Below are 27,283 nucleotides of genomic sequence, written 5' to 3' on the forward strand. Positions count from 1 at the left end.
GAACTGGGAGGAAAATGAAGCCATCATATGTTATACAGACCCTTGATCTCAAACTCTTAAATAGAGATCTAACTTTCGTATAAATGGTTTTCATAACCATCCTGCTGTGCATGTACATTTATATGTAATGTTATCTTGGAGGAAAAGACGGGTATGTTGTGATATCACTTTAAGGGAATGTACAAATGAGCAAGTAGCCATGATATAGAGCAGCATTTGACCAGCAGTAGTGTGTGTAGTGTGGTGTGGAATTGCAGTGGTGCTGTCTTTATGAGTGGTGGTTGCTGGATCCATAAAGTATATCAGTCTGCTGAGCAATCCTGCATAGTATCTTCAACACTTACCTCCTTTTCCCAGTGCTGCTGCACATAGTGGTAGAATTACCTAATCTTGTGAGAATTCCCTCCCATAGTGTACAGTGGTGTTCAATCAGTCACAACAATAAGAGAACATAAGAACTCTGGAGTGGCACTGAGAACAGGAAGGGCAAGAGGAGAAGACCACGCCACACTGATTTTCATCGATGAAAGTGGGCACACAGAGTGTCTCTACAACACAGAAGTATTCATATCAAATGTGAACATTTGGCACGTTAAGTCTGAATTGAATCTAAATTAGTTTTAGATGTTAACAGTGAAAGTAGCTTGAGGTTAATAAGGGCCACAAAAAAAGAAAGCCTTGCTGCAATGGCTATTTAGATTTTCTTCACAGCACAATGCGTTCTGTATTAAATTTTCTTAACTGATCTCTCTGCAAGCCATAACATGCTTGTGAAAACACGTGATGAAGAACAACAACACAGCTTACTGTTGAGATTTTCAACCAATTTTTTTCTCCCAGTTACACATCAGCATTATAAGCATCGGAAAAAGGTCAAATAAAGTTAAATGAGATGAGATGAAAAGTAAAGATTTCCACCAAAGTTCTACAGACAAAGCAGTGACGAGTAGTGTGCGCTTTTCTCTTCTACCTTACTGAGTACCAATCTTTTTACCAATGAGACATAAATCCCTGTGATAAGATATTAAAGAAGCTTAAAGATCAAAGGCAGAATCATCCAAGCAAAATAAGGCAAATTCCTTCTTAAGAACAAATTAATGCTGGTTGTAAAATGCTAGAGGTTCATACATATCTTAATATCTCAGTTTGATTTACAGTGCCGGTATCATTTGCAGGAAGTTCTTTTCAAACCACTTAGTTTCAGGACGACTCTTGTATCAAGCAGCAGGTAAAACAACAAACAGAAACGAGAGAAAAAAAACTGTCCCCTTCCCCATGCAGCAAAATCAATATTAAATCATTGAAAAAGCACTTTGCATTGTGATAAGAATAAAGGTCGATGTCGGCTAAAGTGCGAATGTGTGGCAGTGAAAATCTTTCAAGATAATGACTGAGTGTATTTTTAGTAAAGGATTTAGATTTTTCTTCTCATTTTATTCATGTATTTCTTTCCTCAGTTGGCTAACGACTTGAAGTATTCCGAGCTCCGCAGACATAAAAGCAGACCCAAATTTCTCACTGCACTAAAATTTATTTTATATTTGTTCATGGGATAAGGGCGTCACTGGCTAGGCCAGCATTTATTCCCCATTCTTAATTGACCTTGAGAAGGTGGTGGTGAGCCACTTTCTTGAACTGCTGCAGTCCATGTGGTGTAGGTACACTCACAGTGCTGTTAGGAAGGAATTTTCAGGATTTTGACCCAGCGACAGTGAAGGAACAGTGATATATTTCCAAGTTAGAATGGTGATTGGCATGGAAGGGAACTTGCAGGTGGTGATGTTCCTATGCATCTGCTGCCCTTGTCCTTGTGTGTGGTAGAGTTTGCGGGTTTGGCTGTCGAAGGAGCCTTGGTGAGTTACTGCAGTGCATCTTCTAGCTGGTACACACTGCTGCCACTGTGCGTCGGTGGTGGAGGCAGTGAGTGTTTAAGGTGGTGGGTGGGGTATCAATCAAGCAGGCTGCTTTGTCCTGGATGGTGTCAAGCTTCTGGAGAGTTGTTGGAGCTGTACTCATGCAGGCAAGTGGAGAGTATTCCATCACACTCCTGACTTGTGCCTTGTAGATGGTGGACAGACTTTGGGGAGTCAGGATGTGAGTTGGTCGCCACAGAATTCCTAGCCTCTGACCTGCTCTTGTGGTCACAATGTTTATATGGCCAGCCCAATTCAATTTCTAGTCAATGGTAACCCCCCCGGACGTTGGTAGCAGGAGATTCAGCAATGGTAATGTCACTGAACGACAAGAGGAAATGGTTGGAGTCTCTCTTGGTGGAGATGGTCATTGCTTGGCACTTATGTGGCGCGAATGTTACTTGCCGCTTATCAGTCCAAGCTTGAATGTTGTCCAGGTCTTGCTGCTTAGGAGCACGGGCTGCTTCAGTATCTGAAGAGTCGTGGATGGTGCTGAACATCGTGTAATCATCAGCGAACATCCCCACTTCTGACCTTATGATGGAGGGAAGGTCATTGAGGAAGCAGCTGAAGATAGTTGGGCCTAGGACACTACCCTGAAGAACTCCTGCAGTGGTGTCCTGGGACTGAGATGATTGACCTCCAACAACCACAACCATCTTCCTTTGTGCTAGGTATGACTCCAACCAGCAGAGAGTTTATCCCACTTACTTGCATTGACTCCAGTTTTGCTAGGGCTCCTTGATGCCATACTTCATCAAATGCTGTTTATTTTGTGAAGGGCAGAGACTTTCAGCTCACCTCTTGGCTTCAGCTCTTTTGTCCAAGTTTGGACTGAGGCTGTAATGAGGTCAGGAGCTGAATGGCCCTGGCAGAACTCAAACTGAGTGTCAGTGAGCAGGTTGTTGCTGAGCAAGTGCTACTTCATAGCAATGTAGGCGACAACTTCACTCACTTTGCTGACGGTCGAGAGTAGACTGATGAGACAGTAATTGGCCGCGTTGGGTTTGTCCTACTTTTTGTGGACAGGTCATATCTGAGCAATTTTCCACACTACTGGGTTGATGCCGGTGTTGTAGCTGTGCTGGAAAGCTTGGCTAGAGGGTTGCTAGTTCTGGATCACAAGTCTTCAGTACTATTGCTGTTGTCAGGGCCCTTAGTCTTTGCATTATACAGAATGAATCTGGATACTTTTTTTAACAGTCCTTAAGAAATGTTCATTACAATTTACCCTGCTGTTTGCAAATTGTCCCTCCTTCACTTCAAAAACTAACTGATGGAAACAATCCTGGAAACCAAATGAGCAGACTTTCATAGTCAATAGGGCACCGAAGGAGACCTTTCATCCCAACAAATCCATGTTGGCTCTCTGTAGGGAAGTCATGCTACAGTTCTACTTTAATATTCCATTCCCCTTACAATAAAGGGTTGTATTCCATATGCCCTCCTAATTACTTGCTCTATCTGCGTGCTAACCTTTTGTGACTCATATATGAGGACAGTATTCTGCAGTCTCTCTCTATTTAAATAACATTCTGCTTTTCTATTCTTCCTGCCAAAATGGACCTCACATTTTCCAATTATACTTCATCTGCCAAATTTTAGCGCACTCACTTAACATATCCATATACCTTTGCAGACTCTTTGTGTCCTTGCCACAACTTGCTGTCCTACCTATCTTTGTATTTCAGGAAATGTGGCTACAATACATTCTGTCCCTTCATCCAAGTCATTAAATAGATTGTAAATAATTGAGGCCCTAGCACAGATCCCTGTGTCAATCCAATAGTTTGATTTTGCCAACCTAAAAATGACCCATTTACCCTGACTCTCTGTTTTTTTGTTAGTTATCCAATCCACTATCCATGCTAATATATTACACCCAACATCATGGGCTCTTATCTTCTGTAGTAAACTTTTATGTGGCACCTTATCAAATGCCTTTTGGAAATTCAAATACAACACTCCTACTGGTTTCCTTTCATTCATGCTGCTTGCTACATCCTCAAAAAACTCTTAATGGATTTGTCAAACATGATTTCCCTTTCATAAAACCATGATGTTTCTGCTGGATTATATCATGATTTCCTAAATGTACCCCACGACTTCTTTAATAATGGATTCCAGCGTTTTCCCAATGACAACTGTTAGTTTAACCAGCCTATAGGTTCCTGCATTCTGTCTCCCTCCTTTCTTGAATAGGTACATTAAATTTGCGGTTTGCCAATCCACTGGGTCCTTTCCAGAATCTAGGAATTTTGGAAAATTACAACCAATTCATTCACTGTGTCCAATTTCCTTTTGAAATCATTAATGGTCTTTACTTCCATCAGCCTTGCATAGAGCGAGTTCCAGGTAATTACAACTCACTGCATTAAAAAAGTTCTTCCACGCATCCTCCTGCATCTCTTGCCCAAAATGTTAAGTCTGTGTCCCCTAGTCCTTATATCATTAGCAAATGGGACCAGCTTTTCTTTGTCTACCTTATCTAAACCTGTCATAATCTTGTACTGCTCTATCAAACTTTCCCTCAATCTCCTTTGCTCCATGCAGAAAATCCCAGTTTTTCCAATCTTACCTTGTAGCTAAAGACGACGATCCCTGGAACCATTCTAGTAAATTTCCTCTATACCCTATTGAACACACTTTAGAGCTGTGCCATTAAGTTTATATTGCCTCTTTTTATCCCTTCTTCAAAATGCATCACATCACACTTCTCTATATTAACTACCATCTGCCATTTGTCTACCCATTCTGCCTACCTGTGCATGTCCTGTTACAGCTGATTGGTATCATCCACACTGTTTGCCAAAGCTCCAAATTTGGGATCAGTGGCAAATTTTGAAATTTTATCCTGTATTCTAATATCCAAGTCATAGTGGCCCTTGAGGAACACCACTGTCCACCATCTTCCAGACTGAAAAGCAATTATTTACTATGATTCCATGGTAAATCCATCAGTGCTTTCAGTCCATAAGCCAACTTTTTATCCAAGTTAACATTGACTCTTCTTTTCCATAAGCCCCAATTTTGTTAACCAGCCCTTTGTGTTGTACTTCATCAAATGGTTTCTAAAAATCCATACAGACAATGTTCGCTACATTCCCTTCATCAATATTCTCTGTTAAAAATTAAATAAAGTTAGTCAAGCACCATTTGCCTTTTGCAAATCTGTGCTGGCTCTCCTCAATTAACTCAAACTGCTCCAAGTGCCTGTTGATTTTTTTCCCTGTTATTGTTTCTGGATCTGACCGATCTATGGTTACTAGGAATGTCCTTACACTCTTTCTTGAATAAAGGTTTCACAATTGCCATTTTCCAATCCTCTAATGTCACATTTGCTGCTTTCCTATCCTCTGGCACCTCTGCCTTATCTAGAAGATTTGGAAATTAAGGCAAGGCAAGTCCTTCCACTATCTCTACTAGCCCGCCAACTACCTTTGGCAACCTGGGATGCAAGTCATCTGGACCAGGCAATTTATCCATTCTAAACATAGTTGGTCTTTCCAGTCCCTCCTGTCTATGAATGGTGGATGCGAGATTCTCCATGATTAATTAAAATATTTAAGGCCTTGAAATTATGCCATGTGGAACTAGCAAGATGAAACGTAAAGTTGATATCCATTCTAACAATTAAAGGAAGTGCACCCTTGAGCTTGAAATTAATTCTTAAAATGTTATATATTTTTAGTGCCTGTATTTTTTTTGATGGGCGCTTTTGATACCAGCACTGCTAAACAGACCATAATCCACTCTTTTAAGCTGGCTGGGCAAGGCAACTACTGTGGTTGTGTCACAATAAAATACATCTTTATCCATGTCAGTTGGGACCCAGGAGGGTGCCAAACCAAAGTATTGCTACTCATTCTAGATGAGAGCATGCAGAATAAAGGGGATGCAGGGATCACTGAGCATTTTACAGGTTTGTATGGAAGTCTTAATGCATTCGTCTAGAGAATCTTCTCTTAGGAGATTAAGTACATGGGATGACGTTCATGATTGTACACGGGCAATGGAAAATGCGGATTTGATGAGTCAAAGAAGCCTTTTTTAAAACAAAAACAGAATTACCTGGAAAAACTCAGCAGGTCTGGCTGCATCGGCGGAGAAGAAAAGAGTTGATGTTTCGAGTCCTCATGACCCTTCGACAGAACTTGAGTGAGTCCAAGAAAGGGGTGAAATATAAGCCTTTTTTAGTTCATACTATATATGTATATTCTAACAATTTTGAAACCTTGAAAATCAGACTGGCTTAAACCCTGACAAATCATCATGTTCCCCTGCACAGGGACTACACTGGCTTTCTTCAGTCTTTGTTCTCTCAAAACTATTATTTTAAATCAGTAGGTTTGCATATTTAATTGAAAATATTTGAACAGATTTCAGAGTTATAATCAGTGAACAATGCTCTCAAACCACCTGTTTATTTTCTTTCTAATGCTAAATTTACTCTATGAACATTTGTCATGTATATATGGTGAATATTAAATTTATATCAGTCTATGTGATAAGAATGCAGTTCCTGCCTATTTAGAATTATAATTTTAAAGATGGATGTTTATATAGTGTTTTACGAGTCCTCAGGATATCCTGAAATCCCTCACAGCTAAATAATTACTTTTGAAGTGCAGCCACTGATTAGATAGGCAAAGTTCACAGAGCAGGGTCCCACAAATGGTTGTGAGGTAAATGATCAGATACACTCTTTTGGTGGTTTTCATTGTGGGGTAAATGTTGGCAAACTCCCTGTTCCCCTGCTCTTCTTCAGAGTGTCAAGGATCATGCCTGCTTAGGAGATGGGGCATCAAACTGTAGTTAAACCATAGTCCCAGCAGCCTATCTTGTTACTCAGATTGCCTTTTATCATAATTAAAATCCCACTAATACTCCATTACCACTGGAATATTCCATCTTTAATGGATCCCTTTGTATACTTAGGGAAATAAAAGATGGTCAAAAACAATTCTGAAAGCTTGAAATTGTAAGATTTCATTTGTATTTACTTATTAACATGCATGATAAAACTACCAGGGACATAAAAGGTTATGGAGCTGATTTAGAACAGTCTTATTTTCCTGTCTTTTGTTCCAAACAAATCTCATATTCCTATTTTCTTCCCAAACTAATCTAATTTTCCTGCCGTTTCTTCAAGTCCTTTTACATTTTATTAGATGGTACCTTTTTGAATGCTGTAAACAATTGATCATTGATCACCAATATCTGCATATAAAAGTTTCTTCTAACCTCCATCTTTATCTATCGGATGTTTATCATAAAATCACGGCATCTTAGGCTGAATTATCTATCATAAAAAATAATTGCTAGTAATTTCTAGTATGATGAGGCTTCAGAGTGCATTGGGCTATTGCTATTCCCCTGTCATCAGAGTATACTCAATGTTATAAAACCAATTATATCCACTGTATTATTTGGGAGGCAGAAGACATTATCTCAAGAGCATTTTACCTTCTGAATTTTTTTTTGGCCGTGGGTGATTGTTTAAAGTGTGTGAGTCCTTTAAATTATTTTGTGTGGCTGCAAATATGAGGTAACTTAAGGGTTGACTTGCTTGTGGCCTTCGCAGGAACCTTTGGGTCATGGCTGCACAGTTTAGAGGGAGCATTGCTCAGGAGCCATTTTTGTTCTTCATCTCCAGATACAAAGCCAGCCTGCCAGCAAGGTGAAAGGCTGACATCAACATTGTTTGCTACCAGCTGTGGATGAGTTAAACTCTCAGCTCACTTGTACATGGCACTGATATGACCTTTAAATTGGTGTTCAATTCAGATTTTCTCTGCCATCTCAATGACTGGATGGCTCAAATTGCAAGTGTGTAGTTTCTCCAGCATCAACGAGTTGCCCTACAACATAAATTCTGTCGGATTGTAGAACCATTTCCCGAAAAACTTGTGCTTTTAGTCATAAATTGTGTGTGGAGTCAAAGAGCGGTGTGTGCATGGAATATTTTCACGTTCACTACTGTGATGTGTCCAGAACGTTGGAATACAAAGGGATGTAAGTTATGTTATAGCTGTACAGAGAGGTCCCATCTGGAGTACTGGATTTTGTTTTGGGGACCATACCACAGGAAGGAGATATTGACCCCAAATGGGGTGCAGCGCCGAATCACTAGAATGATACCGTAGCTAAAAAGCTTAAATAATGAGGACAGGTTTCATAAGGTAGACTTGTATTTTTCTGAATATAAAGATTAAGGGGATATTGTTGAGGTGTTTAGGATAATTAATGAATTTGGTAGAGTAGATAGAAACTATTACCTTTGGTGGAAGATCCAGAACAAGGGGGCACAAACTTAAAATTAGCGCGAGGCCATTCAGGAATGATGTTAGGAAGCATTCCTACACAGACACGCATGCACGCACATACACACACAGTAGTGGACATCTGGATTTCTCTCCCAAAAAATGCTGTTGAGGCTAGGTCAATTGAAAGTGTCAAAACTGAGGTTGATTCCAATTTTTGTTAGTCAACGGTACTTTGGGTTACAAAACGAAGGTGGGTTGATGGACTTAAGATACAGATCAGTTATGATCTAATTGAATGGTGGAACAGGCTCGAAGGGCTGAATGGGTGGTCTTATGTCAAATATGTATAATCAAGCAGATCCTGCTGATAATCCTGACCAAAAACATGCTGACATGTTGCTGACAGAACCCCTTTTTAGCTGATTAGGGGATTGCCTTAATTGCCTTGGTTTAACAAAGCATCTAAATAAAATTAAATAAACCCTTTCTTTTAAAAGGTCTTTTCCATCAACACATTGGTTTTTAAATGCAATGTTTAGAATTTCATTAAACAATAGGGCTTTGCAGACAGCTAGGGCCTTTGACGGAGTGTCATGATGGGGAGGTGTATTACGGTGTCCATTCAGCAAAAAAGTTTCCAGGGTTTGCTGAGGAATAAAATCAGAATGTGGAACAAGGAAGCATCCTGCAGACAGAAGCATTTTGTGAACCATCAATTAACATTTCAGTATTTAAAGGGGTGTTCCTGTCTGGGATCCACGCTGTTCACCATATCTTTTAATGAAATGGAAAAAACTCAGGAGCTAAACTGGATAGCCCTGAAACACAGGCACACTGATCATGATACATGATTAAGCTGCGCCTGTTGGTTGTAATGCAGGCAGCATGACATCTTCATGCTGCCAACTCATTATCATGATTTCTGCATGCAGTCAGCACTAAAATCATGGTTAAATGGCTGTGTGTGTCAGCAGGGGCCCAAAATCAATACTTAAGCTAGCCTGCATCTCTTACAAGGGTGTCGCATTGTGGTTGAAGCAGATGCTGAGAGCCCTGTGGGAAATGAATCTGACCAAGGAAAGAGAGATCAACGGTTGAGCATGGGACAGTGTGGCACACAGGTTTTTGGGCACTGTACTGGATGTTCCAGAGCAGGAGGTAAAAAGGAGGAGAGTGGTCCTGTATCTGCAGCAACCAGACAGATGGTGAAAAGGCAGTGGGATCAGATAGCCATGTAGATCAATGCCATGTGTCTAACCTCAAGGGCCTGGATGCAAAGCCACAGGAAGTTTAATGGCCTCACTTATCTTCAAATTCCATATGCTACCAAATGCATGACTAGCCTCTGCCACTGCTCAAATAACCAGAACACCTTCCAAAACCACAGCCTTTATTATCTAGAAGAACAGGATAGGAGGCGCATGGGACATCCCCACCTGCAAGTCCCTCTCCACCATCATGACCTGGAAATATATCGCTGCTCCTTCATCATCGCTGATTCAAAATCTTAGAAATCCCCCTCAAATAGCACTGTGGGTTTATCAATACCATACCAACTGCTGTGATTCAAGAGGGTCATTCACCAACAACTCAAGGACAATTATGGATGGGCAATAATTACTAGCCTTGTCAGCAGTGTTGACATCCCATGAATGGGTTAAAAAAATCCCTATCACTCACTCACCACCAATCTCTATCAGTTAGGACACATATCTAAATGCATATGCTTCACTTTAGCTTTGCACGTTTAGCATTGTTACAACCCTCACACCCACATCGCACAGCGTGCACACGTTTCCAGCTTTTCAAATATGACAGCTACATTACCCAAATATTAGCCAACCAGAGAGTACAGATTTAACGTAATTGGCAAAAGAAGCAATGGCGACATGATGAAAAACTTTTTTACACATCAAGTGGTTGAGATCTGGAATGCACTGCCTGAGAGTGTGGTGCAGGCAGGTTCAATCAAAGCATTTAAAAGCATAATGGATCATTATCTGTAGAAGAAAATGTACAGTGCTATGGGGAAAAGGTGGGGGAGTGGCACTAGATGAATTGCTCCAACACAACAGGCCAAACAACCTCCTTCTGTGCCGTAACCATTCTATACTTCTATATTGCTCAACACTCATTGATGCTTCTCTCTCTATTGCAGAAGGTAGCACACAACCAGAGGCAGCAGGAGCTAACTAGAGGGGGAGACATTTCCCTGTATGTTCTAATGTCCATGGATGAGATGGTTCTGGCCAAAATTGGAAGCTGGGTCCATGGCTAGCAACAGGATTGAAACTGAAGATGACTGTATTTTCATACTTAATCTTCCCTCTCACGTCCAGCTTCTTTTCATCCCACAATCCCTCCTGTTTTACAAGCTGAAGATGGTGTAAGCATGCAACTCCTGCTTTCCCCTTTCCCCTCACTACAACCTTACCCTTGTGCCTTTATCCTTTCAAATACCTGAGAAGTGCAACATGTCCAGGCATCGGAGAAACAGCGAGAAGTCAGTGATGATGAAGACACAGCACCATCACTCAATTTCACAATTGCAGCTATCAGTTCAGATACTGGCACTGCGGCTACCTTACAGGATATGTTAGAGGTTGGATCTGTACATGATGAGACATTGAGCACAAGCGCACTGTAGCTGGGACAATGGACAAGGATAGAGCTACTGCCAGCTTGCCAGAGGGTGAAGTTGATCCTGAATTCTGCTGCATTGGGCTCAGACGAGGACTTTGATGGAGTAGCGTACATTGGAAAGCCTGCGAAAAAGTCTCTGTGCATGGAGAAGTCTGGGACAGGGTTTTGTGCAGAGCTTGGAGCCCATCCTTTCAAGCAAGCAAGTGGTGGATATCTTCATCAATACTTGTGGGTCCATTCTCATGGCTGATGTGTCAGCTTCCATTGCAGAACATGCAGCTTCCACCAAAAGTGCTACTTTTAAAGCTCAGACTGGAGCCATGAAAGGCCAGCTTGCTGCCATGCAATCTCAGAGTGTTGCCATCATGGCTGCGGATACTGGTGTTCAAAGGTGCTTGCAGACTGTCACAGCAGTCTCACAATCTGTCCTCCAACAGCTTACTAGGGTTACCGAGGCAATGACCTGGGAGAGTGGCAGTGGTTCCATGGAGCACACACCTGCTGCCCTCTCTCGTGATGAGAGCAAGTGCCCTCCCATCCCAGCCAATCCACCCAAGGCTTTGCTGTCACCTGTCAGCCCACCAGCCCATACTGAGATAGTAAAGTATGAAGCTGGGTCTTCCAGGCCCAGAGCTGCTCGAAGTCATCCTCCAAGGCCACTTTGCAGTCTCTTGTACGTAAAGTCAGCAGTCTTCCACCAGACATGCTGCTGCCACTAACCCTAACCCTAACCTTGCAATGAAGCATTAGGACAAAGAATGAAGAAAGGTGATTAGTTTACATTTGTATGCAATATGATATGATTTCATTTATAAATCTGAATTAGAATCTTTAACTTGTAGTGACTTTTAACTTTGCATTGAGGCCAAGAGGACAATATAATGGTCAGAGACACTGGGAAGGTAAGCTGTGGAACTGGTGGTGAATGGGAAATTGGGGTTGGGTCACTGGTATCACACTCAAATTAATTTTTCATGGGCAGCCCAGGCAGAAGGGGACCATTGAGGTTGCAGCCTCCCTTCGTCTCCTGCCTCCATCCCTTTTACATGCTCCTGCTCCTCAGCTTCTTACCTGTAGCTTCTTTGCTAGCAGCAAAGCTTGTTCCCTCACGAAGGCGAGGCTGTGCAGCATGTAACAGACCCACAACAAATCTTGACACTCACTCTGCCAAGTACTACATGGTTCCTGCAGAATAGTTAAACTGTTGCTTTAGCTCGCCAACAATCGGTTCTATCTCATTTGATGTGGCAGCATGACTCTCGTTGTTATTCATGCTCATGTGTGCATGGATTGCACACCGGAGTGATCAGCCATGTTATCAATTAATATCCCTTGTTGTCCAATAGCTGCCCTTTGGTTTACCATTGTGGCTGAAATGCAATTTACATGTTGGAATGCTGCAGAATGAAGGTATCATAACTGCGGCCAGGATTCTGGGCATCAATCTGTATGGTGCATGCCTATGGTTACACACCAGCTGCATGTTGAAGGGGTGGCCCTGGTATATGGTAGAATTGATGTGGCAACTGTATGGCAATGTGTGTGCAATCAACGCAACCCTGCACCATGGGGAAGTATTCAACCCTAGCAAAATGTCATGCTCGCTCCACCAGCTTGTCTCTGACTAGAGAAAATGAAATGAATTTAGCCCACTTTGAATAAAGAACCTCAGTAACATCCCTTATTCAACAGTAACGGCAAGCTGTGAGATATTGCTGATATCTCTGACTCCAGCTTGGAAGGGGCCTCATGCATATAGTTCATCGCCACTTCACAGCCATGTCACCTTCTTCTGCGGTTGTAGTTTTGCTAACAGTAGTTGGTAGATTTAGTTAGGACCTCTTCAGTGAAGCACAGACATTTCAAACACTGATCTGTGCTGAAGTTCAGGTATCAGAGCTGAAAGCTGAACACCAAGGGCAGATATGGTCATTTGTTGAGAGCCCTCCCTCTCCACCTTTTCAAGCAGCTTGACCTATTCTGTGTGGCTTCTGCTCATTCTCCCATCAGGGAGCAACTGGTTTGTACAAAACCTTCAAGTCAACAAAAAGTACTTCAGCATCTGCCACACCACTCCCTGTAGACTTCTGTGACAACTATGAAAAGCACCACAAATATGCAAAATTGCAGAAAAAAAGAAATCAACCTGTAAGCAGTTAATGATCCCTTTAAATAGTGCTGAAGGTAAGTACTCCCTGTGCTTAACATGCATTCAGCTCTGCAAGCTGAGGTTGGCTGGAGCATTGTGCACCAAAATGGCAATGCTGGTGCCTAATCAGTGTTACAGATCTGCCTGCTCTGCACTACACTAACACCATCACCAAAATGATGTTTCATGCAACTTGCATCAGAAGTGTGCACGTGTGCTGCAGGCACCATTGTGGATGCATAATCGCCCTCATAGCTCCAAAAAAATAGATGCTACCGAGCCCAATTTCTCATTCCCTATGTTGAGCACTGGAACAGAACACTGGAAATAGGCATAAATGTGCAACAATGCAATCGCCCTCTGCTGACTAGCAAAGCCTGCTGGGAATCCCAGGCAGTTTCCTAAACAAGTACTAACTAGAACTGACTCTAGTCAACTTCTGAGTTCAGATGAAATTAGATATATCTGCAGCATTCACCTGATATCAACTGCTTTTTTGGTGCTTTTGAAATATTAAAAAAAATAGCTTTAAAAGATGAAGATCTCAAGTAACTAAACTTATTTTTATTGAAGAAAAGATTGAGAGAAGACATGATATAGATAGATGGGACTCTGGTAAGCAAGGTATAGACAATGAACACAAGACTAGAGGACACATATACAAAACTTAAGCATTAAACAAGAGTACACCTCTTTTCTCACAGTTTACTGGGCTAATGGAGCTGGATTTTCAATCCAATGTGATTTTTGTATGCAAAGACCTAATTGTGCTGAAGGCAAATTCGGTTCCCAATTAGTAGTGCCAGGTACTACCCGGAGGCAGGTACAAGCTCTGAAGGCCGAGTTTTAAAGGCAGATGACAACCATGACTGGGCTTGCCATTGGCTTGTGGAATGGAGCAGGCAGAGAGCAGAGGGCCAGCAGCCTCATGGTCCAAACAAGTGCCCAAACACTCACTTGTAAGGTACTTAATCTGCTCTGTTCAAGCAATGGCAACTTTGAGCCAAGGCATGAGCATAGGTCAAGCTGCTTGAAAAGGTGGAGAGGGAGGGCTCTCAAGGCACTTTGACTATCCTTTTTCCCCCCAAGGTTTTAAATCAAAGCCACAATAAATAATGTCATTCCACTGTGCTCTGACAGCTGTGCACTAACGCGCCCCAGACCATTCACCAATCGGAAATTTAATTCTGTCCCTTTTCAGCCCTCTTCAATGAGCTTAACAGCCAGCTAATTGAAGACGTGCAGGTTGCTGGCTTCCCCCCTTAGCCCTCCCTTTGAAAATTGCAGTGCGCCATGGAGGTGTCAGAAGACTGGTACGCTATCTGGGAGCATACTCACACCCGAGCTCACTTCCATGAGTGACTGAAAATCCAGCCCATGGGTACAGTCCAGAAAATCTAGTTGAGTTGGACAAAAAGACCTTGCTATTTCCCTTTACATTACTGGTTTTGAGCAGTCGCATTGCAGTTCTAATTGGATGTTACTCAAAGCACAAAACTTCTTGTGGTAGTGTCCATGGCCAGTTTGCTTGTGCTGAAACAATTGACTACCCTTTCCTAATTTGATAGGATGGATTGACATTAATTATGGCAACCGATGAACTGAATAAGCCTAGAATTCACTGTATTTTTTTCCCAAAGTTTAACTGAACAGCTATGGATGTCAAATAAAGAATACATTTGCTGAAGGGATTATTGTTTTTAAATTGCAAATGAGACTTAGACCTGGATTTTCATCCTCCAGGTGGGTAGAGGGAAATTCTCAGCTTGGCCCACACACCTTGGAGGAGAGGGCCAGGAAAGACCGGGTTTTCATTCTGATGGGGTGGGGCATGGGTGCAAGCTGCTGTTGGGCGATCCGGCCCAGGAAAAAGTACGGAGGCAGCCACTGGGGCTGAGGCCTTGGTGCTGCAGGCCTTCGCCACAGTTATAATGAAAAAGGTAAGGCCCTCTAGCCTTCACACCCCACCCACCCCCCATGGTCCCTCATGCCCCATGCCAAGGTATGCCCCCTCAACCATCGCTATGTCTCCTCATGCCCCAATGTCAAGGTATGCTCCCCCCAACCCCCAGTGTCTCTTCATGACCCCATGCCAAGCTATGGGATTTCCATGGCCACTGTATATAATGAATGAATGCTACAGTGACAACAGGATGTGTACAAAGAGCTTTAAAAAAAAACAGTAATTCATTGATAACTTTCCACTTTTTTAAAAAAAACTCCTTTTTACTACAGCCAATGAAAGAGTCAATCATCCAGACCCTTTAAAGTATCTTATTATGCATTTTTGGCTGAGAGCCCAGAAATCCATTAGAGTACTGAAACAGCTGAGCCCCAGAGAAAACATTGACAGCTCTGGCCACTCTCCAGGTCAGAGTGCAGGGTATGGGCTCACAATTCGAATCAGCCTGCACCCTTAAAAGGCACTGTTAAAAATTGGAAAGCCTGGGAATGATGTCGGGAATCCCAGAATCGGGTCCCAGTATGATTTTCACCCCTCCCATGCTGTCTCCCTGGCTCCATCAAAATCCAGTCCTTAAGAGTGGCCTTATTGGCAGGGGCTTGATGTACCTTTTCAAATTTCTAGGTTTAATCTAAGCACCGTTAGTAGAAATTTCCTGTCTACTTCATTTGCAAAAAAGTTATAAAAGCAGACAGTGCATGGAGGATATTTTCCCTCACAAAGGAAATGAAAGCTTCTTGTTAAATGTCATGTTTATGAATCCAGCATACACGCAAACCGATTTCCACAGATCGCAAGTTAATGTTGACTTTCACTTCAACAGACACATTCCACCTGAAATCAAGGGGTCTTGCCAAAATAGAAGCTTAAGCTTGGTTATAAAAACTGAGGTTCAGTTGGTTTGGAGCACCAGGTTTTTGCAACAAACCCAAAGCAGCCAATCTGGAATTGGTTGGAGAGTTTTATATATTTTTGACATGTATCATCCAGTTACACATGAAAGTGCACATACACCACACAAATTTATAAGGAATGTTATTATGATTGTGCCATGAGATTATACAAGTTAGGACAGTCGTTTTCTGTTCAGTACATACTTTTGCTAATTACTTCACTTGTATAGTATCTTTTGCATATAAATGTTCCATGGCGTTTGATTGGAAATTGGATGAAACTGGCCAAGAAATGGGAAAGAATGTATGGGAAATGAACAAAGGTGTGGTCACAGGAGATTAATGAAGGCGGGGAGTGGTAGCCAGGCAGAAGGGTTCAGGGAGAAAGTTTCAAAGTGAACAGCATTGTTGCTGAGGCTCTACATTGATCATGGTGTGGAAGGGAGAAGACGCCAACTGGACCAGAGTTGGATGAGTGGAGAGTGCATGCTAAAGTGGGATGGAAGAAATCGCAGGGTAAGGATGGAGTGGCATTATGGAAGAATTATGCAAATAGGAGAATGGATTTTAGTTTACTTATCAGCCATTTGAAACAAAGCTTGTGGAGCACAAACATAGGCCTGAGTTTTCACTCCCAAGTCAGGCGCGCAGAGTTGGGAAATTTCCTGACTTGGGAGAAATTACCCAGACCCGCTCACCGCCCCTTGAAACAGTGCAGAGACAGCCACAGGGGCTGTCCAGTGTGAAGGTGAGCTGTTTAAAAGGCCCACCTTGGTGCTCTGGGACTTTGCCACAGGCTGAATAATAGTAAGGCCCTCTAGCCCCCATTCCTTGCACCTCCTTATCCCCCGTATACTCCCCATACATGAATGCCAACTCATGTCCCTCTACCCATCCCATGGCCCTTCATATGTCCATGCCAACCTATGCTCCCATTCACCCCCATGGTCCTTTATCGCCTCCTTTGCCAATTTATTGCCAACCCATGCCTCTCCACCCACCACCCTTTGCCTTTACATCTTCCATGCCAGTATGCACCATGGGCAGACCTCAGGAGCCATCATGTTATGAAATAAAATAAAGTTCTAAGTTTCTATTACAGACTTCACTATATTTAAAAAATACTCAAGTTGATAAAAGCGCATTCAGTACATTTAAATCCATAATCTCTTATAAAAACACACATTTGTACTCATAACTCCACATCAAAGACAGCTAATCTTTTTATAAGCACTTGGAGATGTCAATCATACTGTGAACTTACAGGCCATGCACTGTGATAACGATAGGTTGTGGAACAATAAAACAGAAATAATACTTTAATGATAGCGCACAGGCATATGTCAACAAACATCTATTGAAATTGCAAGCATTATTTTTTTTCAACTGAAGGCAGGCTTTTTATTTCAAAATTTAAAGGGCAGGTGATTTAAATGACTTGAAAGCTTGACAGTTCCACGGGCATTATCCACTTTTTTATGCATATTTATGTCTACTCTTAATAATCCCAGTGGGTACCTGACCTCTCCCAAAGGGGTATCTGACCTCTCTAAAAAGGTACCGTACCGCTTCAAAAGGGTACCTGCCCTCCTCAAAGAACTCGGGCAGGTTCAGATCTTTTTTTTCCAATTTCCAAATACCAGGGTTGAGTTTTAGAAATCCCAGGAGCGAAATTTGCTTCTGATTGAAGGCAGCTGCACTTTTGAATGTACTGCTGTCTCTGTGAACCGTGGATGTGTGAAATGTCTCCCACTCCATGTTCTCCATAGAGCGAAAATATTGGCGTCAGGTTTGGGGGGAGGGCTTCTGGTACCGCAGTCCCAGCTCCATTTTGGCTAAGGTGCAGAGCCCTTCCGACGTGGTGAAAATTCGATCCATAATGTCATACTTCTATATGTGTACAAAATGTTATTAATACTAGGAAGAGAGTAAAGGCAGACAACTTCCTGCTTATATAGTATGCAAAGTGCCAGGAACAAAAGTGAATCACTTCTGCCTGAAATGATTCTGTGTTAAGAGTTGACTCCCAATTTTCTAAATTTGCAGTGTTTACACTATGTTTGTTTATGTGTGAAACTCACAATATTGGTGCAATGTTTAATTTTCTGGTTGTGGATTTCCAACCCCCACCCCCCACAACCAGGAGAGGATCTGTGTAAACCAGCAATGTGAAAGATGATGGAGAGCTTGTTCATTTAGTCATGCTGTGACAAAATGGGCATATCTTGCTGGGAGTAGATTTCCTGGGAAAAGCAGCACTGACTTTCCAAGCCGGAACAAAGATCTGGTCCTCACTGAACTGAATGGAGCTGCTCTGGCATCCAAGTAATTCCTTCTCATTGCTGACATGATTGGAATGGCTCTCAGGGAAAGAAACTCAAATTAAGGAGGCAATTGAAAGCGATTTTTTTTTGTGGCCTGTCCACTTTTATGGTTGGCGGACGAGCCAATCGGCAGGCGGCCTTTACATTTTTGCTCAAACCCCAGTCCAGGGTGGGATGAAATTTCTGTGGGTAAATAAAATACCAAGAAATACCTGGGGACTGCTTTTTTTATGAGGTAATGCTTTCAGGTGCTTGATTGTGCTGCATGGACATATTTTGCAGCATATTTGTTGTTCTGTTTATCCTGTCTTTAGGGAGCTCACTGGAAGCGCTCTCCAGCACCCAGAGCGATGTCGGCATCCACCCCCAAGGGCAGTGTGATCGCGCTCCATTTCCTATCCGTTCCCGGGCCCGCCGATCACGCCCGCCCGACAAGCGAAAAGTTCAGGCCAAAATGTTTGGTCTCTGTGAAGCTACACAAACTTTGAGAACAGTAGGAGTATTTTTCTGCATTTCCTCGACAGACATTGGGCAAGTCATTTGAGCAGCAAATATTTTGCCTCAACTCTCCTTTTCCATTAAAGAATTTTGTTCCCTAGCTTACAGCGAATACGTAGTTTTGCATTTATTTTTTTAAAAACTCTTACCAGAAGCATTGTGAGTTCTGCTTATCCTAGAGGTAAAACATGGGCAATTGGCTCAATAACACAACTGGCAGAGCCTTTACACTTCACTAACAGCCACTTCCTGTGAATGACTCACAGTTTGTCCTCAAATGCTGAGAAAAAAAGGGAAGAAACAAGGACCCTGTGACTGTTGTCTTATTCAGTCAACAAGAGGACAACACAAATAAACAAAGGAAATAGGAGAACATTTCTTTTTGGAATGGGGGTAGGGATGGGAGGGGGGAGGAGGTAGAAATGAAAGGCCTTTTGGAAGTTTGCACTGGATTTAGAGAGAAAGTAAAGAGATTTGTGTCTCTCTGTTGGCAGGTTAGCAGATGGTCAGGCTGTGCCAAACATTTTGTAAAGGCTCTAAGTACATCATAATACAAACCTGGCTTTGCATCTGATTGCAGCTTCTGGTGCTATTCAAATGTAAACGTTTTGAATGACAGACAAAAAAAGAATACAACATAGACCCATGTCTCAACATGCACGAGAACTGAGGCAGTATGCTTTGACCCAAACTAGTTGCTAAGATATGAAAGCATTCTGCACAAGCCAACCATGAACCCCAGCTGTTCTTTTTCAGCAAGTACCTGTAGATGACACCATTTTGGTGAAGGAACATGAGTGCTGAAGTGACCTCCGCTGCATAAAACCTCGATCGAGCTTCATCAAACTTGCGGGAACGCTGGATTTGAAACATTAAATCACCTCCATTTACGTATTCCATGACGAAAAAAAGGCGGTCCTAAATGAAGAAAGAAAGAGCTTTGTCAGTTAAATTTCTTAAAGCCTCACAAGTAGCTGTTGTTGTGGGTAAACAGCTAAACGTTTGTAGAGAAGGAGTTTCATTATGTCAGCAAAAGCTGATCAGTCGAAACAGTAATTAGCTGATGATGAAAGAAGAATACATTTCAAAAGCACATCTGAATGATCCATTATACCAAACAGCTTTCATTCTTCAAACTTTTTAGTCCCACTGACCTACAAGCTCCGGGAAATCCAAAGGTTTTTAGCTTATTGTGCTGCATTTGGAAATCACACACAACGCAAGAGTGTTTTCACCTCAGGTCACTCGACCAAAAACTATAGGTAATATTCTAACCTAGCTTTGCAGAGTGAAGCTCATTCAATATTACATAGAAGATAAGGAAGGAGAAAGAAATATCTGATCCCAAGCAAAGTTATCCTACGCTTTTCTTTATGGTCTCTTTCTCATGCACACATTTGGAAAAAAATGTTCAGTAAACAGATTTATGATTTTGCTAAAAATAGTGAACATGGGAAATCATCTTCTCAATGATTATATTGTTATCCATGCAAACTCTCATATACTCATTTGCATATGTGTTCTCTCTCTTACACACAAACCCATGTCGTTTCACCCAAGCATAATTGTATATACCCTGATGTGCTTACTGCCTGCATTCTTTGGGCTGAATTTAATGCTGATGGCAGTACTGTACTGGTCATTTCCGGGAGCCCTGACCTGACTCTGCCCTTCTGGCAATTAAGTGCCTGGCATTGGGGCTCCCTTTAAAGCCAGAGAGCCAGAAGGCCTGTAGTTCTTCAGTCCCAGCCATGCCACTGGAAGTGGAGGCTCTGGCAGCAGCCAGCCAGGGGCAGTATCATGGAGGAGGCCCCAAAACCCAGAAAAATGGTGTTGGGCTCACGAGGACCAATCAGGCTGGCCCAGTGAGTGGTGGGAGGGTTGTTACTGATTGCAGGATGCTACGATCATAGGCAGAGAGGTGGAGGAGCTGCTGCCCTCATCTGGAGCGCCCTGAGAAGTGCCCGCAGAGACGAAAGGCAGCTGCTGCGCCGACGTGAGGTCACTTCGGACCTCTCTGCTCACTATGGATGGATGGGCACCGAACTGGGAAAGTTGATGCCCAAACCATCTCCCACACTGGCACTGACCAGCTGAGGTCAATGCCGATGTGAGGGCTTGCTGGTCAAAGTGCATCCCCAGGAAGCCCTGACATGTGGTCCTGGAGGAGGCTCTCCACAAGAGTCACCACTCTCTCCTTGGAGCACGCATTGTGCTTGGACTTGTGGCTCATTGCTTCAGCGATCGTTCGCGTAGACTCCTACACCACAGAGACCAAGCCAAGCATAGCCTCATGTATCTCCCCTAGAGAGATCCTGCACACCCGACCTCAGTTCCTGCACCTGCTGCATCGTGGACAACTCCAGAGTCACATCATCAGGCACTGACTGAGCATGTGCCTGGTCCCCTGCAGTCCTCCAACTGCTGGCGCCATTGGCACTCTCTGTCTCTGCCAGCTCCTCCAGCGAACGTGAAGTGCCCTCACCACTGTGCCCCAGGACACTAGCCGATGTTCTAATTCCCACCGAGGTGTAAGTATCTGTGCTGATGCCTGCCTGAAAGAGATGGTTTGATGCTGGTGAGACTTCAGGCCCCTCAGGTGTGAGAGGGGGCCTCTGCTGCTCCTCCTCCCTGCCCTGCACCGATGATGCTGAAAGGAAGAATAAAGACAGTGGATCAGTTAACGTGGATACAATGTCAAAGTGTATCTCTGTCCCCCGGTTCGTTATGCGCTCATCCTTCCATAACCAATGGTCAAGCCTTGTTGCAAAATTAAATCAATTAGCATTCAGCACTGCTATGGCTTTTGGGAGAACAATGCTGACCTCACTGTTGGGCATAAATACCTGGCTGTGGCACCCCAGCCTCACTGACACCAGTGGACCTTGGTGCATGGTGCCTCTCCAGATCCAGGGCCTCCTGCTCAAAGCGGCTCGCATGCTCTGCTGTGTTATGAGCATTTTTCTCCTGAAAATGAGAGACCAGCATTGATTAGTGCAAATTGTACATGAACTCTGTTCGCAGACGGCCCACCCCAACCAGAGTGGGACATTGCAAGGCTCCAGAGCCTGCTCATCCCACTGCTGCTGAACACTCATACAAAGATGCTAGGCCTGCTCCACAACCCCCCACCTCCACCTCTTGGACACACGCTGCCTACATCACATTAGGCACCACACGGTATTTCTTTTCATAGCAAGGAGGCGCAAGCAACGTGGAATGCAGGGTGCAGCAAATGGTTCGTTACCATGCCACCTTGTAGCTCCCCTCCCAGCATGTCATCACGCTGACTAGGACATATCCTGGAGTTCAAACAGAGCACCTATGGTGCAGCTCCTCCAGGTTGCCCCCAAAACCAGTCACGTGGGACTCAGTGTAACACATGCTGCGGGGGCAAAACACATCTCTTCACCACCCTCTCAAGCTGACCTCAGCATGGGTAATATCTGCTGGCCCACCCAGCAAAGGACAAATGCCATCAATGGCTCAATGCAGTCACTACATTCAGACTTGAGGGGTTGGGGTTCAGCAGGGGTTAATCCAACCTGCGGGGTTACATGACCAATGCCGACATGGTACTCACCCTGCCAGAGCGCAACAAATTGTTGAAGCGCTTGCGAAACTGGATCCAGGTGCGCCGCACCCACGTCGCAGAAGCTCACCACCTCCGCCACCTCCTCCCAGGCACCTTTCGCAATGTGGGGGGGTGGGGGGGCCTCCTCCTCCCATCCTGGGGAACTGGCACCTCCCGCCGTGCTGCCACCTCCTCGAGGAGGGCAGCAAGGTAATCATCTGAGAAACGAGGGACAAGCTGCCACCCGCCCACTCCCGCTATCCTTGCAGTCGAGCATTTAAAGCCTGCCTGTGTAAAACAGCAGCACCTGCTCCCGCTCCACCCCACCCTGCAAAACAGAAAATTCAGCCCTAAGGAAAGTTGGAAAATTGCAACAAATGCATCAACTATCTCCGCAGCCATTTCTTTTAAGACCCTAGGATTGTAGAAAAAGGGGTTAACATCAGAAGTACCTGATACCGATGTAACTGCTGATGTAATTAGGATGGAAAGTCAGATGATTAAGTAACTAAGATTTGGTGGGAAGCAAATGTACAACCTCATGTAGAGTACTGAGTTGTATATAGATCTGTGAATGAACAAGAATGGTTTGTATGAATAACAGTCTATGGTAGCATAACAGGCAAACCCATTTAGACCACGAATGCAAAATAAAGCAAGGATGAAGTCCATCAGGTCCTGGGGTCTTGTCAGCCTTTAGCTCTAATAGTTCTCAGTACACCTTCCCTGGTGATTCTAATTGTTTTAAATTCCTCCCTCCCTTTCATCTCTTGATTTACAAGTATTTCTGGGATGTTATTTGTGTCTTCTATTGTGAAGCCAGACACAAAGTACTTTTCAATGTTTTCGCCATTTCATTATTTCCCATTATTAATTCCCCAGATTCACTCCCGAGAGGACCCCCTCAGTTACCTCTTTAAGTACTCATGGGAACCCTGTTTTTATATTTCTAGTCAACTTTCTCTCATACTCTAATTTCTCACTCTTTGTTACTTTTTTAATCATTCTTTGCTGGTTTTCAAATGTCGTCCAATCTTCTGACCTAACACTAATCTTCACAGATTGTATGCTTTTTCCTTCAATTTGATACGATATTTAACTTCCTTAGTTAGACATGAATCGGGCATTTTTCTCCTCAGGCAGAATTTTCTGGCTGGTGAGGGCACGGAGCAGGAGCAGGAGCGTGCACAGGCCCGGTCACCACCTGCGATCGGGTCTGCGCCACCATTTTATGTGGGCGGGACCAATTAAGGCCAGCCCAGCATGAATCGCAGTTCCAAGGACAGCGGGAGTAGGCGGGCGGGCAGTGGCAAATCTGCAATGACCATTGGGTCCAATGGCGACCCGGCGGCCTGTTTTAAAAAGTTGCTGCAGCCTTTCATAGGCTGCGAATCATGGCCAGTGGAAGAGCTTCCCAGAGCGCTGCTGGTGAGCAGGCCAGGCAGGAGAGTAGGGCGGGGGGAGGGCACTGTGCCCTTCGTTTTTCCGATGATTGCCTTGCTGCCCTCTTTGAGGAGGTGGCAGCATGGCGGGAGGTCGTCATACCCCAGGATGGGAGGAGGAGGCCACCCCCCCCCCCCCCCCCCGCCCCACATGACCAAACCTGCCTGGGAGGAGGTGGCGGAGGTGGTGAGTTCCCGCTATGTGGTGCAACGCACCACAACGCATCCAGTGTCGCAAGTGCTTCAACGGCCTGTTGCACCATGAGCACCATGTTGGCACTGGTCACTTAACCCAGCAGGTAGGCTCTCCCCCCTGGTGCCCCACCCGCCCCCAAAGTCTGAGTGTAGGGACTGCATTGAATCATTGACGGCATGTGTCCTTCGCTGGGTGGGCCAGCAGATATTGCCCATGCCGAGGTCACCCTGAGAGAGTGGTGAAGAGGTGGGTTCTGCACCCACAGCATGTGGTACACTGAGACCCACATTACTGTTTTGGGGGCAACCTGGAGGACCTGCACTTAGGTGCAGTATTGGAACTCTAGGACATGTCAAAGTCAGGGTGATGACATGCTGGGGGGGGAGCATCAAGATGGTATGGCACTGATCGATCTGCTGTCCTCTGTGCTCCCTGTGCTTGCGCCTCCTTGCTATGGAAGGTTAGATCGTGTCATGCCTAATGTGATGTAGGCAGCATTTGGCCAAGGAGGTGGGTGGGGTGGTGGACAGCCCTAGCATCTTTGTGTGAGGTTCAGCAGCAGCAAGGTGAGAAGACACTGTAACCTGGCAATGTCCCACTCTGGTTGGGATGGGGCGTCCGTGAAGGGAGCCCAGGTACAATTTGCACTAATCAATGCTCTTCTCTCCTTTTCAGGAGAAGAATGCACATTATGAAGCCGAGTGGATGAGGACTGGCGGAGGGTCGGCCCAGTTAGCGATTCTCAGCTGCTTCCAGCAGGAGGCCCTAGATTTGGAGCGACACCATGCGCCCAGGTCCACCGGTGTCGGTGAGGCTGGGGTGCCATGGGCAAGTATATATGCCCGGCTGTGAGGTCACCATTGTTCTCCCAACACCCATGGCAGTGCTAAATGTTCAGTGATTGAAGTTTGCAACATGGCTTGACCATTGCTCATGCGAGGATGAGTGCATAATGATCCGGGGGACAGGGATGCACATTGACATTGTCTCCTCGTCAACTGATCCACTGTCCTTGTTCTTCCTTTCAGCTTCAGCGAAGCAGGGCCGGGAGGAGAAGCAGCAGAGGTCCCCTCTCACACCTGAGTGCCCTGAAGTCTCAGCAGCGTCATACCATCTCTGCCAGGCAGGCACCTGCGCAGATACTAGCACCTCGGTGGGAATTAGAACATCAGCTAAGCGAGGGCACTTCACAGTCACTGGAAGAACTGGCAGAGACAGAGGGTGCCACAGCGCCAGCAGTCAGAGGACTGCAGGCGACCAGGCACATGCTCAGTCAGTGCCTGATATGCCTCTGGAGTTGTCCGCGGCACAGCAAGCGCAGGAAATGCGGCTGGGGTGTGCGGGAGCATCTGGGGGAGATACATGAGACTATGCTTGGTTTGGTGTCTTTGGTGGAGGAGTCTACGCAGACTATCGCAGAAGCAATGAACCTCATGGCCAAGCGCCATGTATCATCCATGGAGAGTGTCGCGACTCTCGTGGAGAGGCTCCTCCAGGAGACCAATCAGGGCTTCCTGGGGTTGCGCTCGGACCAGCAAGCCCTTACATCGGCATTGACCTCAGCTGGTCAGTGCCAATGTGCCAATGCCCAGCTCGGTGCCCATCCATCTACGGTGAGCAGGGAGATCCGAAGCAACCTCACATCAGTGCAGTAGCTGCCTGTCATCTCTGTGGGCACCTCTCAGGGCGCTCCAGATGAGGGCGGCAGCTCCTCCACCCCTCTGTCAGTGACCGTTGCATCCAGTCACGCAACGACGGAGGAGATGCCAACTGTGGAACTGGCAGCTCCCTCCCAAGTGAGGCCAGCACAGGCCCCAAGGGCCAGAGGACGACCACCAAGATCATCGAGGCCAACAGGATAGCAGAGTCAGCAGGCTGTCTCAGATGCCACTTCCAGTTAGAGATCAGCACCAAGACGTAGCACCCAAAAACGTAAACATTAGGCACCTTTGGCACACCATGGGTTTATCACTGGTGCTTTTGTGTTAGCACGCAATGAGGTCTTCATGAGTTGGTGTGATTTTGAACACCTTTGTCATTTTGTTTCATTAAGTTTTTTTGGTTGCAATATTAAATTCAGACATGTCACCATAGCTGAGGATGCCTCTTTTCTTCTGCAGGTGGATGGTTTCCAATAATGTAATGAGTGTTTTGTGGGACATTCAGCTTTATTAACAAGGACCTTAGTTAATGTTCCTAACTAGGCAGATTTTGCACTTAGGTATCAAGCATGGAGCATACAGCCCAGGCTTGTCCTGGAGGTCCATATGTGGTTTGCTCACTGAAGGTTAATTGGATTAAAGCCTCCTAGGTGACCCTATCTCCTTGGGAATGCCCGGCTCATCGCCCCCCCCCTCAGCATTTCCTTGTGCGTCCTCATCCTCGAACTCACTGCTGGACTCATCGTGTGCAGCCGCAGCCACTGTGTCCCCCCCCTTTCCAACGCAAGATTGTGGAGAGCGCAGCGTGCAACCACTATCAGCAACATACAATCTGGGGGTTACTGGAGTGCGCCCCCTGAGCGGTCCAGGCATCGCAAGTGCATCTTGAGAAGACCGATGGATCGCTCCACCACAGCCCTTGTGGAGGCGTGGCTCCTATTTTACCGCTGCTCAGCTCCTGTTCTTGGATGGAGGAGAGACGTCTTGAGCTACTTTCTGAGGGGATAGCCCTTGTCACCCAGCAGCCATCCATCCAGCCGGGCTGGAGCACTGAAGAGCCCCGGCACCTGGGAGTGTCTGAGGATGTAGGTGTCGTGGGAACTGCCTGGGTACCTTGCACAGACTTGTAGAATCTGCATCCTGTGATCACACACTATCTGCACGTTCATGGAGCGGATGCCCTTCCTGTTGACGAAGGCACCGGGCTCACCTGCTGGTGCCTTGATGGCCACATGTGTGCAGTCATTTTATGCGTGTGTGTGCAGGGCCTGCCCCCGCATGCCAATGGGAAAATTCTGCCCCTAGAGTCTTTCTTTCTCATTGGAATGTATCTTTGCTGAGTGTTATGAAATATCTCTTTAAATGTCTGCTACTGCATCTCTGCTGACCTACCCCTTAACCTAATTTCCCAGTTCACTTTAGCTAGCCCTGTCTTCATAGCCTTGTAATTGCCTTTATTTAAGTTAAAATACTAATCTTAGATCCACTTCTCTTTCCCTCAAACTGAATGCAAAATTTAATCATGTTATAATCCCTGCCAACTAGAGGCTCAGTTACTGTGAGGTCATGAATTAATCCTGCCTCATTACACCAGGTCCAGAACAGCTGCTTTCTGGGTGACTCTAGAATGTGCTGCTCTAAGAAATTGCCCCCAAAACACACAATAAACTCATCTTCCAGGCTACTATTGCCAATCTGATTTGTTCAATCGACATGATTATTGCAGTACCATTTAGTACTAACATACACTTTCTAACATCC

The 27,283-nt window shown here is 44.8% G+C and overlaps 1 protein-coding gene across 2 annotated transcripts in view; it reads right to left on the bottom strand.

Annotated features, from left to right (window-relative positions):
- LOC121269436 (protein kinase C epsilon type) overlaps positions 1-27,283 on the bottom strand; it is a 695,765-nt gene that overhangs the window by 113,864 nt on the left and 554,618 nt on the right. For both annotated transcript variants that reach the window (XM_041174046.1, XM_041174045.1), the window contains one exon: positions 19,413-19,567. In XM_041174046.1, coding sequence (XP_041029980.1) covers positions 19,413-19,567 — 155 coding nt within the window. The remainder of the gene's footprint in view (positions 1-19,412; positions 19,568-27,283) is intronic.

Source organism: Carcharodon carcharias, chromosome 2 (genome assembly GCF_017639515.1).
Source record: "Carcharodon carcharias isolate sCarCar2 chromosome 2, sCarCar2.pri, whole genome shotgun sequence".
In the NCBI taxonomy this organism is placed as follows: Eukaryota; Metazoa; Chordata; class Chondrichthyes; order Lamniformes; family Lamnidae; genus Carcharodon; species Carcharodon carcharias.